General features: G+C 47.8%; 4 protein-coding genes across 4 annotated transcripts; 3 read left to right on the top strand and 1 right to left on the bottom strand.

Annotated features, from left to right (window-relative positions):
- Nucleotides 1-248: 248 nt before the first annotated feature.
- CONPUDRAFT_86672 (vacuolar protein sorting-associated protein 13) lies at nt 249-11975 on the bottom strand (the record flags this gene model as incomplete). Its single annotated transcript, XM_007765219.1, has 47 exons — nt 249-517; nt 578-668; nt 725-757; nt 819-874; nt 928-983; nt 1036-1109; nt 1163-1229; nt 1284-1365; nt 1417-1495; nt 1546-1870; nt 1921-2067; nt 2129-2264; nt 2316-2790; nt 2837-3028; nt 3078-3276; nt 3324-3637; nt 3688-3755; nt 3812-3838; nt 3889-4037; nt 4096-4216; nt 4268-4467; nt 4518-4671; nt 4725-4793; nt 4839-5121; nt 5175-5489; nt 5535-5563; nt 5609-5678; nt 5728-5844; nt 5897-6295; nt 6351-7172; nt 7220-7914; nt 7963-8348; nt 8401-8579; nt 8627-9055; nt 9108-9297; nt 9346-9476; nt 9526-10287; nt 10340-10543; nt 10595-10744; nt 10798-10863; nt 10918-11016; nt 11074-11178; nt 11237-11355; nt 11407-11619; nt 11670-11747; nt 11804-11876; nt 11937-11975. 47 exons carry the CDS (start codon nt 11973-11975, stop codon nt 249-251), a joined length of 9336 nt encoding a protein of 3111 aa, XP_007763409.1.
- A 729-nt stretch (nt 11976-12704) lies between these two features.
- On the top strand, nt 12705-14187 carry CONPUDRAFT_78975 (GNS1/SUR4 membrane protein). Its single transcript, XM_007764598.1, has 8 exons — nt 12705-13078; nt 13129-13219; nt 13275-13348; nt 13407-13452; nt 13504-13544; nt 13597-13666; nt 13720-13933; nt 13986-14187. The coding sequence occupies exons 1-8, from the start codon at nt 12746-12748 to the stop codon at nt 13990-13992; spliced, it is 876 nt and encodes a 291-aa protein (XP_007762788.1). The 5' UTR covers nt 12705-12745; the 3' UTR covers nt 13993-14187.
- A 250-nt stretch (nt 14188-14437) lies between these two features.
- On the top strand, nt 14438-16243 carry CONPUDRAFT_43952 (uncharacterized protein; the record flags this gene model as incomplete). Its single annotated transcript, XM_007764220.1, has 1 exon — nt 14438-16243. The coding sequence occupies one exon, from the start codon at nt 14438-14440 to the stop codon at nt 16241-16243; it is 1806 nt and encodes a 601-aa protein (XP_007762410.1).
- Nucleotides 16244-17138: 895 nt separating this feature from the next.
- On the top strand, nt 17139-18357 carry CONPUDRAFT_86670 (uncharacterized protein; the record flags this gene model as incomplete). Its single annotated transcript, XM_007765217.1, has 2 exons — nt 17139-17222; nt 17857-18357. The coding sequence occupies 2 exons, from the start codon at nt 17139-17141 to the stop codon at nt 18355-18357; spliced, it is 585 nt and encodes a 194-aa protein (XP_007763407.1).
- Nucleotides 18358-18461: the final 104 nt, after the last annotated feature.

Genomic DNA, 18461 nt, shown 5'->3' with positions numbered 1-18461 from the left:
TACCATGGATGTGTTTAATACCCATTCCCCCTGACTTTTCTCAATCTGCGGTCTTCCTGGGCGATACCACCATTATCTGAACGCACTGACGTTTTGAAAACTACTCCTGTCATTACTATAAACATTCTTTGTGGATACATACTTGAACCTTCGTCTGTCAAACATCATTTTACTTTTACTTAAATGGAGATAATATCATCATCGCGTTTCTGTCGTCAATATAACGTCTGTCTGTCTGTCCAACTGCATCATGTGTCCATCCTCCTCCGGTTGTTGAACGCCTTCACCACCGCAGCAATCTGACCAAAGAACCATGCCTGGGACGTCTTGTCCGGAATGAAGATGAATTTATCGTGATCTCTCCCTGATTTGTGCGTGAATCGGATGCCGGTGTCCTCGACTGCAACTCCTTGGACCAAGGTCAGAGGCAACTCCCAGTCCAGGCGGAGTTTCTTCGACCAGAACGAGAGTAGTTTTGTTGTGGTCAGTAGCACGACATTATCTCCTCCTGGTGTATCTGCAAGAGAGCGTCAGACAGAATGCGACAAAGCCTACTAACCACTTCCGCCGCCCGCACCTATATGAGCAACGTAGGACTCTTGGCGGAAAGCACCATTGTCAAGATCTCGCATCATGTACTGCCCCTGAGCCTCTCGAGCAGAATAGGGCTAAAAAGGCAACATCAGGACCGACATCGATCCACATGGACTAGCACCAGGCTTACCACTAGGACGCCGTCGGATGGAACGTGGCGAGGCTGTTGAATGTATTATTTTGCTTAACAATTCGTCTGATCACAACGACGGTCAGCTACTTACAGGACGAACCCTGTCTCGCTCTGGCTTGTCGAAGACGGTTGTGGTGTTGCGGATACCTTGAAACGAGTATGATCATGACCTTTCAAACAATTATTCATTGCTAGCTTACCTTCCGAAACGTTGGAAGCAAGGTCAAAAACTCCAACAGCAGGTTTCGTCACCGCGCTATCGGCAATTGTGAGGTTTCGTGGGGTTTTACTGTGAAACAGCCGCTTACCCTACAAGGCCTTTTCCAACTCCCTTGAAGAAACCAAACGCGCCCTCCGATTCTGCACCTTGTATGGGCTTTGTCTAAGGGATCAGTGTCAAACGCGTTTAGAAAATATATGGTGGTGAATACCCACCACTATGCCTTCCATGGCACTGACAAAGCTACTAGCAAACGCTTCACCCCCTGCCGTGACGCCGTAGCTGTAAAGACATCCCGGATAGGTGGCAAAAATCCCTTATTCAGTGTTGACTCACATGGCATGTCGTGGTTTATTTCTTCGCTGGGTCAACCGCCGCTGGGCTTGATACTCGGAGTCAAAAGTTGCAGCGGAGAGTCCTGCGGAAGATTGAGTGCCGGCGAAAGTTTAGGTATAGTAGTTTGACCTGCCTTTGCCAACGCTACTAGTGAACTTGGTCATGCTATCAGAGAGACCAAAGACTGTTTTCTTGACAAAGCTAGCAGCACCCTAGAAAGCAAGCTGAGCAAGAGTAAAGTAGATTAGTGTAAGCACTGTACCTTCGCGATGCCAATCCCTAATTCTTTGTTACCATGCATTACCACACCGTTGTACGGTGCATAAAAGATATCCGCAACTCCAGAGCTAACGTTGGTAAATAGCCCCACCGGATTGCCGATGAAGTCAGCAGATCCTAGGATGCGGTAGAGCTGGCGGAGAACATCCTGCCTGTAGTGCAGCATCACTCGTGTCTGGAGTTCAGGGAAGGTCAAACGCATGTCTTTGATAGCCAATGCATTCAATTCCAGGGGTGCGTCATTGATGTTCCCGAGAGTCATTGTCAAAGCATTCACCACAACGGCGAGAGGATTACGAATGCTTAGTCTGGTTCGTCCGTTAAGATCTATCCTTTTTTTTAAATATTTGAAACTCACTTGTCTTCGCTGCTGACTCTTTCGGTGCGCATGAAAGAAAGTGAGAGCAAAATAGGCTGCAACTCCAACACTTCGAAATAGATCTCACTGCCCGAGGCTATTGTGGCCTGAGGTTCGGGGACCTCGTTTGGATGCCGAATAAGCACACTGAAGTAGATTATCGCGTCCGTCAGCCGTTTGCATATGGAACAATATTCTGCACTCGTACTCTTCAGTGTCCTCCTCCCAGGAAAGTCCCTTGATCTGAGTCAAGTCATATATTGCAAAAAGTAAATCTTCATCCGTTTCGATTGTCAAGGCTTGAAGAAGTATGGAGCAATATTTGACAAACAAGACGCCGTGCTCTGGATTCGGCATTCAGGAAAGTGTGTTCCGCGTATTGCTTAGTAACATACCTTGATCATTGAGCCAGATTACCGAGGCTTGAATTGTCGGCAACGCAGCAACTCCTCGGACTTCCTTAGAGATGGGACTGGGTTGCAGGACAACAGGATACAGCGCGTCATGTAGCTGGTTATCGATTTGGAGAGAATTGCATGCAAAGGTGATTGCTTGAGCAGCAGGGCTGGTGCTGTACTCGAACTTCAATGCGGTTACCGATATGTACGCCACTTCAAGCATGCGTCGATTGATGAGCGAAACGCCTATTCCTGCAAGATCTAGCTGGATATTGAGGGTTGGTGTGGAATCTTCTGTGACTGCTTCAAAGGCCTCCGAGCTCGCGAAAGTATCCGACCTCGCCAACGACCCTGTACTTTGACGTTTTGGTTTGTATACACTGTTTTCGGCAACGTAGTGCGTTATGCGGAGTACTTGTTTGTGACCATCAGCCCGCACGTCAAGAGATGCTACCCGCGTGCGTTGACGCTCCTGTTCCGCATTAGAGAGTGCCTCGGACCGAAACACATGACCTTACCCTAAATCTGAATGGAAGCAGAACACCAATTTCCATGATATCCACAACTCGTCGTGACTCTCCAGTGGTCAGCAGAAGTTTCTTTTCTCTAGCGGCTGGCATATCCCAAGTGTACTGTATTTGACTGTGAGGGTCGAGCCTGTACCACGGCATACCTGGTCTGGTGGCGTTAGAATCGTCTCTACCCGAGTCCTACTTTGCGTTAGCTACAAGCAGTCGGCTATTGGGACTGCCATCGTACCGTCTGACAGAACGAGAACGAGAAGTCACTGCTATTTTCAATGACAAAAGGTGCCCCTTCAGCTTTCTGGAAAGACACGAAAATAGTTGAACCGTCAATTTGAACATTGGCTCTGATTATCTGCGCATCATTTTGGTCATTGGTGTTGGAAAGGCGGAAATGTACAGAGCCAATGTCTTCGATGTTGATCGGTGGCGACCTAGGCGATGATGAGGACCACCAAGAGCGTGACTATTTTGCACATACCAAGCTGAGTTGAGCCCAGGATATGCAATTGTCAACAGCCGTTCTCGACCGATACGAGTTATCTGCAGGGGCGAACGTTCTCCAGCACCAACGACGAAGCGGCTTTGGGGTCCCACTCCATGTTCCCTAACAGATATAGGTTCACCAAGATTGTTCTTGATGAAAAACCGCGGCGAGATAGTAATGACTTTGGTTAGTTTGTACTTGCCATAGCCTTCGCTCCAGGACAGCCCGAAATGATATTCTTCCGTCTTTTGGCGTTGAGAGGGAATTACCATCGCTGATTCTGCGGCTGGGGCCTCCAGGCTGAAGACCTGATACAAAATATTAAAGGCATCCGTGTCGTTAGCAGCCAAGCACCCACGTTAGACCAAGCTGAATCTCCGACCCTGAAGACAAACGCCAGCCCATTCTCACTACGGTGGGACAACACTGGTTCAAGCACGTCAATGATACCCACTCAACATCAGCGACAAAAATCAGCTTACTGAACGGAGTAGGTTGTCTAAGCACATCTGCGGCTGCCGTCAAACAGGCTTCAGAGGCTACCAGCTTAGGGACATACCTGTCTTTGTCTCTCCGGCGACATCTTGAGGTGAACTTGCTCTATTGGAGCGAGCAGCTCTGACGCTGAATGGGAGTCCGGTCTTGTTTACAACTAGGTATGGGCTATATATCTGAACCTTGAAGGCCCCTCCTGAGTCAGGCTGACGCCTGCAATGAACCAATGAACATGAGACATCAAAACCAAAGCATTCAGCATATAACTCACACGTAATTGAGCTTGAGATCAAGTTTTCTATCATTTGGATCCCTTAGAGAGAGACGGTTTTCGATATCAAAATCGGAGCTACGGTCAGTGTTGATGATTGCGAAATCGCTCGGCTTGAAAACTTTCACGAAACTGTAAGATGGGACATGCATCATGTTTAAGCTGCCCATACCTGTATCTTGTACCTCCACATTCAGAAGGACAAGGTGGCCCAGCTCCACAGAATGTACAGGCATGACACCACCTTTCCTGAGATAACTCTTCCAATTTTGATTGGCATCTTTGTCGTAAATTCTGTACTGAAGGTTGTAAGGCAAAAGGTTCTCTAACTCTATGGGGGCACGAAGTTTGAGCTTGATACGCGGCGATTTTCTAACCTATGGGTTTAGAGTTACACGGTCAAGAAAGACAGGCTGAATTACCTGGTGTTAAGATCGCTTTCATCTATCTGAACCCAGGCTTGGAACCTGAACGGAGCTTCCTGCGGATCATTATGTGGGCAATTGATAGTGAGGTTCCTCTTGGCAAGGAGATCTTCCATTCGCAATGACGAGCACCAGCGGTACCCAAAGCCCTCTGAAAGGCTAGTCAGCAACCCCAACATCGTGTGTAGGGAAATAAATGCTTACGATCAGGCTGCAAGCGTATTCGGTTCTCCGCAACAGCTTCGATAGGGAGTGAATAATCTTGACCGGGAGCTACGCAATTGTGAGCTAAGGGTCGGTGAAGTCGGGATGACATACCGATTTTCTCGACAGAGTACACGGGGTGCCCCGTGTGATCCACGAGCATGACCTCCAAAGGGTAAAACGTGAGGTTTTCCACTAGGTAGGTCGATCTGAGGGTGACTATCTTCACGTTGTTCTCTAGCTTGACAGAGCACAACAGCCTGTCTGTGTACTTCTCCAGACGTGGACGGAGGGAAAATGTGTATTCTCCTTCCCGGTCGACAGGTACACCTCTGATAGCCTCCCATGATTTACCGACGAGCTGGACGCCTATACTGTGCTCGCCGGAGGTGACATGCTGTGTCAAAGATTTAATTCTTACCAACGTAAAGATGTTTGGGTAAGAACCACCTCTCTCATAGTCTTCCAATCATCGAATCTCCATTCGATACTTTGACTGTTAGTGATCTTGACCGAGCTCGAGTCCTTCAAGGAGTGATTTGACTCGTCATCAATCCAGACCGAAATCGTCGACCCCGTACGGTTTCGAATGCGATAAGGGGCATAAGCTCCTCGCGCGTTTTTGAGCACGCGATGACCCTCTTTGCCCCACATTTGCGAGGTGGTCCATGCCAACTCAGCAAAGGTAGTGCTCAAATTCAGGTCCAGCCGCTCCCTAGACGATAACGAAGACTTGACTTCGCCAGAAGTGGGGTCTCTTGCGAGCTGTGCACATGAGTTTCGTGTCAATAAAGGCCCTGAACGGCTTACCGATAGAGCAAAAGCCCATGGGTCGATAACTGGTCCTCATGAGCATCCATCCAAACTTATTGAATGTAACTTACGCGGCTCCCAATGAGAATTTGTCAGATTCCAGTAGCTAATCTGAAGAGACAAGCTCGAGTTGGCTTGCAACTGAGAAATGTTGTCAAAATACATTGTTTTTAGCTACCTGATCACGTACCTCTGACGACCAATCAACAGCTTTGATGGTAAATGGACTCAATTTGAGATGCAACATAGGTTGTTCATGCATATCGCCAATTAGTATCAATCGGAAACCATCGAACGACGCGGACATCTGCAGGTACGTCAATGGCGCTAACTTCCTTAAGTTCATTTGTCAACTCAACCTGTTCTTTGGACATGACTACTCGTGCGCTGCCGATCATATAATCTTGTGAGTGTTTGTAGGTTGAATGTGGTGGACGCGAAGGGGCACTGTCTGTCATAGTTGACTTCACACTAGAAGCACTAGTCGTACTGGCCCTTGATGAACCTCCCTGGAATTTAGCGTAAAGGTTTGCCGCTTTGGTGACAATGGTGCTAATTAGCATGATGTCTCGGTATGAAGCTCGAATGATGATGGGTTTTGCTGTCATCTCCATGCTTGTCATCTGCTCACGCTTGGAGGTACGGCTGTCCAAGGTGAACGTGATGTCGACATTATCAAGCAACCGAACTGTATCTGTTTCGACTCCCATCTGTATGAGTGAAAGACCGAGCTGGTTTACGGATAAGGCCATGATGCCCTACGAGTTAACATCATTAGCCAATATATTGAGATTCATGACAGCGTCCTCATACCTGCTGCGAAAGTAGGATTTGGTCAATATACAGACGGATAGCCTGTGAATTGGGGTTGGCCTCGTCTTCTAGTATGCTGACGGAGACATCATGAAGGTCAAATCGGAAGTCAAGCTGAGTCTGCTGTCCTCTGGATGATCTACTGTCCACATTGTTATATTCTTTCTTCTCTGTCTCCTCTGGGGTCGAGCTGGAGATGCCAGCTGTAAAGAAATCCAACAAAGCAAAGACAGGTTCAACAGCAAAGAGAACATGCGGAGAGTCTACTGTCACAATGGCTAGTGAAGAGCCGCTGGTGCTCCCAGCCGCCGAATATAGGATCATGAACTGATTTCGTGCGTGCTGAGCGGCAGGTATAATTTCGCGAAACTTTGATGATCCTGGGCGAGTGTTGCTCATCGTGAATGATTTGAGGACAACTTGAGCTTCTGAAGAGGTGTCGGACATGGACTTGTATCGTAGAGTGTTGTCGTTTAGGGCAAAGCGCGCAATGCCATGCTCCTTCAGGCTACTTTCAGTAGTCGCTTGAGAATCATACAAATGTAACTTGATCGTTTTCACAGAGACCAGCACGTCGACCGTCGCCCATATGTCCTTCTGCTGCGCACGGAGCTCAGGCTCCAAGCTGACATGAATTTCTTGCTCCTCTTCAGTTAAAGCTCGTGCATGTGACGATGTTGCAGGGCTGATTGATGATTCAATTTGGTGCTCCCCTTCTGGTGCTCCCGACAGAACTTTCGGGATAGATTTTGAAATATCCATCAAAAGGCCGTATTGAACCTGGGTGAGGTACATCTTCACATCAGAAATATTGACTAAAACCTGAACAATAAATTAGCAGGACCATCAGGTGTACGACGGATTATTACCTGAACATCTGGCAGCAGGCTATTTGGGACATGGTTGGCAGAATTTTGCTGAATAACATCTGCGGTGATAGCAATATCATCTATCATAGTCAATGTGGACGACGCCTCATCATAGTATAAGGTAGACACGAGCTGAATACCGCGCAAACTTGATTGGATCTTGCTCGATGTGTCCTCGAACGAGTTTTGAGCAGAAATTTCTCCGAGCCTGAGTGTCAACGCATCGCGTGACCGTAAAGGGTCTGAAGGGAAGACAACGATTGGGGTCTTTATCGTGATGTCAAACTTCATGAGGTCTATCTCTGAAGCCCTTTGTACGGCAGCCTGCCGCGCAGCATCGTAGAGCCCCTTTAGCTTAGCCAGTTTTGTGACGAACGTATAGATATCGTGCAGAGGTTTCTCCAAGTAGTGCAGCTTAAGAGAACCTGCGTTCAAAGAGACGGAGGAATTCACGCCAGTGTAGCTTTCGGCATTCGGATCGTAAGTTTGGTACCGGAATTCAGCAAAGTTTTGCCCTTCAATAGTCAAGATCCTTTTGAAGTCTGTATCGGCCACTTCCGTAGAACGGTCATCGGCTAGAGAGAGATTACCGAGCCGGCCAGCTATCTGCATTCCCGGTCCATGAAGTAGCACAAGAACATCCGCAGTTGTCAATGACAGTGTCGCGATGCTATCGATGTCATTCATGAGGAGGACTAGGATGTTGTAAGTTGAAATTGCACCAGAACTGACAAATGACGTACTCTTGACACTGTCAAGTTTGAGGGCCACGCGGATGGAGCCACTCGACGCTGTCTGTGTTTTATCATTGGAATTTGGGCTGACAACCTTGGAGTTGGAAGATGCATCAGTACTAGTGCTATCTGCCTCGGTTGCTTGAGGGACGAAAGTCGTCATGATGAAATCATAAAGGGCAATAACGGGAGCTGGTGCTGCACGGAATACGAAAGTCGACAACTTGATATCCACGTTTTGGTCAATTCCTTCGAAAACGGGGAGGTATTCCGGTGAGTTGCTTTGTACGCGAGTATACGCGATGTTCATCAGATCCTTATTGTCACCCGAGTCCTCGGAAGATATGAATTGCAGCGGATAACCTCCATCTTGTACCAGGTTCATCGCTAGTGACCTGGGCTCATAATTAGCGCAAATTGACTAAAACAGGGAGGTTAACCGATCACCTCAATTTCACCCCGACATCCATGTTATACTTCATCAAGCAACATGTTAGCCTAAAGTGCTCAAAAGTCACATCGCCGATGATTTTTTCGGTCCTGTTGCCATTGCTTTTGGAGATGACGCCCTTCAAACGTTCGACTTCGAAATTGAGATCAAACGTATGCTGCTTAATCTCCGGGTGCTAAACAAATCTGAGAGTGGTAGAACAGCCAGAATCGAGCAACACACCTCTAAAGCATTGTTAGTCTCTTCAAAAAGGGTATTTTCCCGACTTAATGTTGTGTCCTCCTTTGACGTTTCTTCCTCCTCGATGGTGTACTCCGACCTTAAAGGGCCAAACAAGCCGCTTGATAGCGCAAACGGAATGGCAATACCAGGAAGTTGCCCATGAGGTGGAGAGCTTTGGACGTCATCATCGAAATGTGGGATAGCCACATCAATTATCCGCATCAAGGATTTGTATTTTATATCAGAGATGTTCACCCGGAGGGCAGGAAGTTTTCCAGAGACCTTGAAGCGCGCCAGATTGAGGGCAGTTGGAACAATGGAGTTTTGTACTTCGAAGTCCACATTGATCCGTTCAAGTAAGTGAAGAGAGTCGCTTCGTTGCGAAGTGATGGCTTCTTTGCACGACTGCAGGTCACCACCCAAGACAAACTAACGGGTCTCATGTTAGCATAATACGCTAGCAAGACAAAGAATATGTCACCTGAGCAGCCTCAAGGCGAAGTATCATCTTATCGTACATGAGTGATTCGAGGCGTTTATAGTCTTCTTCGCCATACTGTTGGTTACGCTTTGCTTGTATTGCCCGGATGGCTTCTTTGTCCACAAGCTTACTCTCAACGGAGATGTGGCCAGCATCAATAACCAGATGCTGGCATACGTTTGTGGTAATGCTGATGGGTGTCAGCTGACCATCCTCATTCTGGACAACTTTCACGTACTTCTCTGGTATGATGATGATCGGAGCATTCAAGTCCACTTGAAGGTCGACCGTTTTGTGCTTCTGAAGGGCATACTCAAGCCCTGCCCTCGTTTCCTTTCGTAATCCCTCTAGAGTTTGACTGGCGGCGCTCTGAAGCAAATCAGCCTCGGTATAGCAGAAGGCGAGTATAGATACGTACAAGCAAGGCTTCAACTGACTCCAGCTGGCTGGGTGGGGGTTTGAAAAACTTCCATACTGCCTCCACATATCCTCTGTGATAAATGATCTCCATATGACGCATGCGCGCAGTCAGGGCAGTGTCTGCACGTTCATCCAAGGGGTTGCTTTCAAATTTGACGAAGAAGAATGGGTCATTCGAATCATGACGGTTGGTAGTAGCTTCACTTGGATCTTTCACCCTCACAATCTGGGAGTAAAGCGTGTCCTTGGTAGTGCCATCAAACACGCTAAAGCCACCTAAGGAAATTGAGCTTTCAAAGTTATCGGGCCGCTGAACGAACTCGGCGCGGAACGAGTCGAATACTGTTGATATGATCTCAATTGGCGTTCCTCTTGGGTCTTTCCTAAGAGCAAGTGTTCCTTTCCGCAGCTCTGCCACAGCTCTCATTTTCAGTGCATCTCGGGGTGCTTCAAAGGAGTCCGCGATGGCAGACTTCTCGTCATAATCCAGAGCTTCGTACAATTCCTTGCGTTGTTCATCTGTCATAGGCCCTCCGAAAGCAGGATCTTGCTGCTGATCGGTCTGTGAAGATCCCCAAAGCCACGATGTCCACCCTCGCGGTTGTTGTTGTTGTTGTTGCTGCTGCTGCTGCTGGCGCTCCTCTTCTAGTTTCTTCCGGAGAGCAGCATCTTTACGAAGGCGTGAGCGTGCGATAGAACGGTAAAACCGTATGTCCTCGTAAGACAGTTTCTTTTCTAGCTCTGAAAGGCGACGCGCGTACTTTCAAAATGTGAATATCAAGAGTGAACCATTGGAAGTTTATGCAACTCACTGGATCCTGGAGGGTGTTCATGACCTTCTTCTCGAACAATTCCACATACTCATTACGATCATCTCTACGTTCGGCGAAGTAAGCCCACGTCCATTTGCGACGTTGCTCATGTACACCATCCATAATAGCCTTCCCAGCGAAGCGCAGCAAAGCTCGAGGTCGATTTTCTTCCAGCTCCTGCTCTGTAGGTCGATACTTCTGGTACTTCATGACCTGTTAATACGAGCTTGAAGAATATATTATTTGCACAATTACCTGATGCTGCCGGATAAACACATGGTACATGTCCACTAAGGATATAGCATCCCGGTACTGGTCGTCATCCAACGCCACACCAATTTCGTCGAAGAACAGCTGAATGTCGTAGTGAGGTGTACTCTCGTCCAATTTATGGTTGACGATGATCTAAAAGGACATCAGTACAGTATAGATCTTCTAGAATCAATCTATATACGTACTCGGCCCTCTCCAGAGACAGGTTGGAGAATGAATTGGTGATCTGCTCTTCCAGCATTCCCAGAAATCTGAATCACAGTCAGGTGGAAGCTTCACAAGTTCGGAGCTCGTCAGTCACAAACCAATGCAGAAAAAACTTCCAAAGATTGGGAGCGGGGTAAGCCCGCCATGCTCTCAGAGTCTGTGTCGAAATAAACCGCAAGGGACTCCAAGTTAGCCAGCTGTAGCCATTAAATTAGTTCAAACTCAATTATAGGCGATCCATCTCGGACAATTACTTTGTGAATGGCACCGGCAGAACTTTCAATGAAGGCTGGCTGCCACTTTTCATTCACGGACACGGCCGTAAAGCTGGCTAGGGTGACTCCAGCGGCAAAAGGGTGCTTAAGGTCAACAAGAATGTTAGTGGTTGATAAAGCCTATGATAGGCGCTGCTCTTACACCAGGAACACTCAGCTTGTCTTCATACCGTATGTGAATGTTCTTCACCGTTATCTGCAGGTTATTGATGATCTTAGCTGTTAAAGACGACCAAAGGCCTTCGTTTTGGGGTGAGGTCTCTGTGGCAAGTCTGTGTCAGAGGGTAAACAACAGAAAACGTGACAAGTTACCAGAAGCATCGGCGCGACCTCTCATGTGTAACAGCTCCGCACTCTCTAACCGTTCTGCTTTGGCGGCCTGAGCTCTTTGCTCCTCCTCTTCTGGGTCCGTCTGTGTTTGCGGAGAAGGGACAACTAAGAGGTAAACGTCCTCGATCATAACCTCGACAGGCTGGTTCCCAAGGTTCATCCAATGTAGAGAAAGAGTGAATGTGCCAAGATATCCTACACGACATATAAGAGGGTAGATCGAAAGGAAGACGGGGATTTTAAACCTTCGAGGACGTCAACGGGCAGTCGAAACTTGTCAAGAGCACCTTTCTTAAGGCGCAAGTTTCGTAGCGTAAGTTGACCTAATTGTGTGCATAAGTGGATATACGCTGCATGTTGAATCTGTCTGAAGCCAAACCTTGTCCTATGCCGTAGTTCACTTGATTCATGTCAAGATTCTCAATGTACGGTGCGAGTATCCTATTGAACACCTAATCAAATGCGGCTTGATCAGAAGTTTAGCCCTTGACGTTGCAGCGAAGGTTACATACCACGTTTAGGACCTCCTTTCCTGGATCTAGCCACCACATAGCAGATTATCTCGACTGAATAGCAAGTAACGAAGGTGGCTTTTGAAGACGCAATCTATATGGTTGGGAAGTAACGGCAGTCAGCTAGGAATAATCGGAGAGCTAGCCACTGCGATTAGTTATAACGTTGACGCCCTTAAGAAAGCGCGACAAGTCATTGGCAAGGGGTTAACGGGAGAAGCGTCATTGCATTACGTCAGCATTCCGCAACCAGTCTATAGCCCCTGAGCGCCTTGGAGAACTTGAATATATTGTCGTCGAAGGCTTCCAAGAGCTTGGCTGCCTCTGTCGGTGATATCCAATACTACCCTGCCCCTCCTTAGACGGAACCGTTCATGTTGAGTTCCACACTGAGGCTCAGGGCCGATGCCTTGCCTCCTCTTTACGACCATACAAACGAGAGCAGCCTACAAATTCTTTTACTTACCCTCGTTTAACTTTCTTAAAGTAAGGCCACAGCTTGAGTGTTGATGAGACCTAGACCGTGCTTTTTGACGCCAACAGTCGGAGAGTTCTCTGATGAGGAAAGGTGGTCATGAATATCACAAGGTTTACGTCGAGCCGTCGATGGCTTTTCCTGATGATTTTAGAGTGCCAGTGAGTTCGGGCCGTAATATACTCCCGAACCATGTAAAGATATTAAATTGCGTACGTGTCACAACCGTCACGCGCGTCCGAGGTCGGACTGTTGAAGCACCTCGATATTTTTCTTGCGCTTTTTCACCCCTTCGTGTTCGCTTGGCTCTCTTAGTGCTTCTCGTCTTTTCATCATGGCTCCCCTTGCAGATATTCTACTACAATTCGTACCCACGACATCTTTTGTTCCAATCTACCTCAAGTCGTATATTCCTGGTCAGACTCCCCTCTCCACATGGCCCGTCGTTACTACCGCTCTTGCCTCCTACCTTGCAATAATCTTCGGTATCCGAGAGGTTATGAAAGACCGCGCTCCTCAGAGACTCAACACTCTTTTCCGGATTCATAACGCATTCTTGAGTCTGGGCAGTGCCCTCTTGCTTGCGCTCATGATAGAAGAAGTAGCTTCCGTCTGGCTCAAAGTTGGCACCTACGCCGCGATGTGCGCCGACGAATCCTGGACCCCGGTATGTTGCATGAAGTATCTTGTGGCCAGAATTTTGAACAGGATCTCTAGAGGCTGGAGTTCTACTACATGATCAATTACTACTTCAAGTACATCGAGCTCCTTGACACGGTCTTCCTCGCTCTGAAAAAGAAACCCCTTCGTAAGATTTTGTCTGCGTCACATTTTGGGTGTATGCGTTCTTATACTGTGCACAGCTTTCCTTCATGTCTTCCATCACTCTGCCACCGCCTTGCTCTGCTTTACCCAACTTAATGGCAAGACTAGCGTGGTGAGTGTCCCACGAGATAATCGTTGCTATTATGTACATCAACTCCTTCCGTGTCTAGTCTTGGGTTGTCATCTCTCTGAACTTGACTGTCCACGTTATCATGTGTACGTCTTTGTCCACTCAATGTTCCGGATGACTGTTCAGTTTGCTTCTAGACTACTATTACTACGCGACCGCTGGAGGTGCGAAAATATGGGTACGTTTGAGTCCGCTATCCCCTGGTCCGGACACTCATGCCTTGTATGCAGTGGAAGAAGTACCTCACCACCATGCAAATCGTTCAGTTTGTCATCGACCTTTTCGTTGTGTACTTTGGAAGTGCGTAGTCCATATCTCTACCCCTGACACTGTTCTCATGAGCGGACCAATAGCTTACCAGCACTATGCTAATGCCTACTGGAAACACCTTCCTCATGTCGCCAACTGCGCTGGCACTGAATCTGCCGCTTTGTTTGGCTGTGGTCTCTTGTCGAGCTACTTGCTCTTGTTCATCAACTTTTACATTCAAACATACAAGAAGCCTACCAAAGCCAAGTCTGGTGCGAACGGCATTTCCAAGGGAAATGGGGTGGCAAATGGCAAGAGGTTTGTTTGCTGTAAATCACGGTTCTCCGTCGCACTGACTGCTATCACACAGCCATTAAGTATTAGATGAGGGTCGGCTATTTTACTCTGGGGTTCAATAGTTTTGGCTTGGATTATCATACTATATATACCCGTTACAGGTTTGCTAATGCCTAGATGAATTTCCCACCTTTGTTTCTGCTCTCGTAGAAGCATCTTGTTCCATGTGTGTCGTTGCAAAGATCTGTCTACATAGCATCAATAATCATACCCAAAGGCCAACACTGTTTGCAATCCTCAATCCATTTGGACTGCGCTCCTCCCAGTTATAATCCGAGGCAAGCACATGCATGGTAAGGTATCACCTTGTTTCCATACTTGTGTAGCCCGCGTGACGCTCGAGCTCGAGTTTTTCGATACATCACGCCAGTACATCCTGCATCCATCTTCGGGTACGTTCAGTCATTTGCGAAGGTGCAATGATTCTTATCAGCCAACAATACTAGTCACAAAACAACATATAAGATGCAAGCGGATGAAGACCAGGCTCCTGAGCATCTTGCCGACAATCCATTTCTTTCCCCGCGCCATGTTTGTGTTGTCAATCAATTGCCACCCGAGTTATTATCTCAAATCTTCGAGTTTGGCGTCACCAATGTGGATGACGGTGAATTAGAGTCGGACGCAAATGAAGCGGATGAGGACGAAATTCTTGCAGAGTACTGGAACAAGTCTAGAGACGGAAGGCTAGTTGTTCAAGACGAGAATACCTCTCAACTCGAGCAAACCAGGCTCGAGAAATCTGTTATTGAAGATACATATGGCGGTAACCCTGATGTTCCTCCTTCACCTACCGCAAGCTCTTCTAGTTCTTCAAGCGATTCATATGAGCCGATCTTCCAGGTCTTAGTATCTCACGTATGCCGACATTGGCGCGAAGTCGCGCTCTCTACGCCTTCTCTTTGGACAAACATCTCTGTTACTGCAAATGACCAATCTCCATTTAATCGCATCGAAGTTTGGCTCATCCGTAGCAAAACGCTCCCAATAGACATCTTCATCGACTCTGAGCCCCTGTCGCGTAGCCAAGGTGCATTATCTGGAAGTGATTCTTCCAATGGCGCCGGTCTTTCTTCGGATTCCGACATTGTTCTCAAATCTATGTCAGAATCGGACCTAGCCAAGCTCCTCGACCTTTTGATTCCGCATGTGCCACGATGGCTGTCCTTTCATCTTGACGCGGTGTCGTACCCCCTCATGTTCACCTGCATTCATCTTCTCTCGTCACCTTCAACACCAGCTGCCGAATGCCTCAGAATGCTTGAGCTTTATCACCATGAGGATACCGACTCGCCATTCCGCCCCGCTGATCATCCGCAGTATGGTCAACATCTCACTTTGTTCGATGGTAAAGCACCCCGTCTCCAGAGTATCGCTCTATGGGGAGTCCACGTCGATTGGTCCCAAGGATGGCTGGAGGGGAATGTACACTTGATTGACCTGGAATTGGCCTATCATTCAATAGAAGTTCGGCCGTCGTGGGCAGCGTTTAGTTGCATCCTTCGGGAATCGCCGAACCTCGAAACGTTAACGCTTAGCTCGTCCGGCCCCGCAGGCGAACCGCACGAATGGGGAGTTGCAACAGATGGGGAGAACAATGCATTTCCAGGCGTCGAGCTTAATGGGTTGAAGAATTTGGTCTTGGCCTACCTGCCACCTTCCTACGTCATTGGCCTTTTGCGGAGACTTGTAATTCCATGTTTACAGAGTCTTGCCCTTGATATTGAAGACGACTGCACAGAGTTGGTTCAGCACCTCGTAGGGCCGGGTAGTCGGAGTTCACTCCCGACTGAGTGGAAGAACCCCTTGAGCAGTCTTGAAAACCTGAAGCTTGCCGGTCTCCCTTGCGATGGGGGAAGCGTATCAAAGCTATACAACCAACTAGATGGGCTGAAATCCCTCAACTTAGACATGAACTTTTTGACTCGCCCCTTTTTTCAATCCCTTTCAGCACGTCGTACAACATCTGACGGCTCTCAAAACACCATTTACCTACCGGCGCTCTCCTCTTTGACTACTTGTGGAATATCAGGCGACGAGATGCGCGAACTGGTGACCATACGCAAGGAAGCCGGCCACCCTCTCAAGACAGTGTTCATGGATGAGGCGGACGGTGTGAGCGATCAGGACGTATCCTGGCTTCGGGAACACCTAGACCGGTTTGACATGTTCGCAAGCAGCGAGGACGAATACGAACTTGAATGGTCAGAGGATTCCGATGCGTCTTCACTCTCGGAGGCTGGGGAGGATAGCGAATGGGAAGATGTTTGATCTAGCTATGTAGCCACAGGCTACCGGAGGTTCACCGTAACTTAAATGGGAAGTTTGGCTGTTTTATGCGCGTAGTATACGTGTAAGCGTTCAAACGTTCACAGCTGAATATACATGGGAACGTCCGCACGCATGACACGCCAGATTTGATGGTCTGGTTTTTTCCAGATCACTTCCAACGCTATTGACTGTTTGGAGCTTGTATTTTCCTCCAAGCAAAGTCTGCGCAGCGGGCTATATACACCGCAGACAATTACACATTTATCTCTAGCAAATATTGCTGAAAAAAGGCGTGAAGATGGTAAACTTTCTGCACAAAATTTTCGTATTTGAAAAGGTAAACTGCTTTGACACCCTGAATACCTAATCCGGAGTCGGATCATAAACTTTCCCGTCCAAAATGGCAAACAACGCTCTCGAAAGCCTTTTCTGTGCTCAAATACGCGGGTTGCTATTGAAAATTTTACCCTTTTCAAACACCTATCCCCAATGTGAAAATTCATAGAAAAATTTTACCATCTTCGTGCCTCTTTTCAGCAATATTTCCCAGAGATAAATGCGAAAATGTCTGTGGTGATATGAGACAGTACGAGATTCATATCAAGTAAAGTTACTGATAGGCGCTCACAAATGAAGCGCCGGACCCGCCGGAATATCTAGTCCTGTGAGTAAACACTGGGCTTGTACAAAACAGGCTATCGATATCCTCCACTCTACCAACCACGACTGTCTTAAGTCATTCCAGCCATCGTGACAGAATCCCTATCAGCGTTTGAATGCTCTTTCCAGGATAGATCCTCTGGGGGCATGTCCAGGCTGGAGACACGCCTTTGTTTAATCAGTACCTGAACTCGACCTCAACCGATCATATTGTTTTTCCTGTCTCGTTTCCACAATGACCGAGACAGTTGAACCATCCGACTCAAAACTTACAGCTGAGGAGTTCATGGTCTCGGTTGAGCTCTTCGCTACTCGCAAGGTGCAGCACTCCTTCATTGCTTTATCCGAAGGCGTTGACCGCCATTCAGATACCAATCAATCGGAGAAAGAGCAACTGGCGAGAATCTACTACGGCTGAAGAAGGACCAAGGAAGATCAAAGGTACCAATCGACTTGACCTCTCTTGAGCCTTCGAAACCAAGTTTGGCTGATACGTTGCTCTTTAAGAAAAATCGAGCTGGCTCGCTCTTCCTCGAACGACAGCAGGGTCGGGACAATGGCGGCCAGCAAGCTGTAAGCTTTTAGACGAAGACAACAGTTGCTTGCTACATATCTACGTTGATGCAGGTGATAGGATATACGTTCTCGACCATGAAGTGCTGACCTGCAGCATAGGAGACGTTTTTGTATCAAACTGTCTATGTTCATAAACTGAATCAGACCGATATTAGCCTCACGGACTCCTCACTGTTGATGCGTAAGAACTGTATCACCATTCATTCTGCAGGGTGTGTTGCATATCTATTCCTGAAGCAGTTATACAGCACTAATAAACAAGCAGAGGTCAAAGGTGGAACCCGAGCTTTGACAATGAACCACTCTACCTTCACTTCTCTGGCGCTGATACTTGTCGAACGTGGCTCGTCCTGCTCAAATCTTACGCAAAACCCGAGCTATGCGGGCAGTACTTGCTGCCTAGTGACGGGGGCTTGTATCGGATGTGGCGGCAAGTAGAGCTTACTGTTGTCCAAGGACGCAACCTGGGTACTGCCAAGGGTGTCGGAATTCCGGAAGCTTCGTCTAGTGTCACTACAATAGTCGATCCGGATTCCCGTGGCGAAGGCGATGCAAACGATTACGATGTGCTCTGCGAAATTTGTCTGAACGGGACCGTGTATGGCCGAACAACATTGAAGAAAGGGGCAGGCTCTCCAGAGTGGCATGAAGACTTCACTTTCTCAGATTTGCCTCCATTCGGAACCTTGGAAATAGCTGTGTTGCGAGAGAAGCGCCTTTCGTTAAAATCTGTTTTACTCGGCACCATCCAGGTGGTCCTCGGTAATTTCAGGAGACACCATTTAGTGGAAGGATGGTATCCCGTTCTTCAATCCTCAAACATGCCGACTCGCATCCAAGTCGGCGAGTTGCGGTTGAAGCTTCGGGTTGACGAGTGAGTTGTTCGGTTCATCTTTCGGTATGGGGGAGGTACGTTATTTACGATATGCACAGGGAGATGGTTCTTCCTCAATCGTGTTATTCTATGTTTCTTCAGGTAAAC

The sequence above is a fragment of the Coniophora puteana genome, assembly GCF_000271625.1.
Source record: "Coniophora puteana RWD-64-598 SS2 unplaced genomic scaffold CONPUscaffold_1, whole genome shotgun sequence".
Taxonomy (NCBI): Eukaryota; Fungi; Basidiomycota; class Agaricomycetes; order Boletales; family Coniophoraceae; genus Coniophora; species Coniophora puteana.
The sequence above is the reverse complement of the archived record's forward strand: the minus strand, read 5'-3'. Positions and strand labels throughout refer to the sequence as shown.

Excerpts from the sequence above, each read along its gene's own strand:
- CONPUDRAFT_78975 (XM_007764598.1), top strand. The coding sequence starts at position 12,746 with ATGGCTCCCCTTGCAGATATTCTACTACAATTCGTACCCACGACATCT. Across the intron at positions 13,220-13,274 it reads TCTGAAAAAGAAACCCCTTC|CTTTCCTTCATGTCTTCCAT; the intron begins GTAAGATTTTGT and ends TACTGTGCACAG. Across the intron at positions 13,453-13,503 it reads GACTGTCCACGTTATCATGT|ACTACTATTACTACGCGACC; the intron begins GTACGTCTTTGT and ends GTTTGCTTCTAG.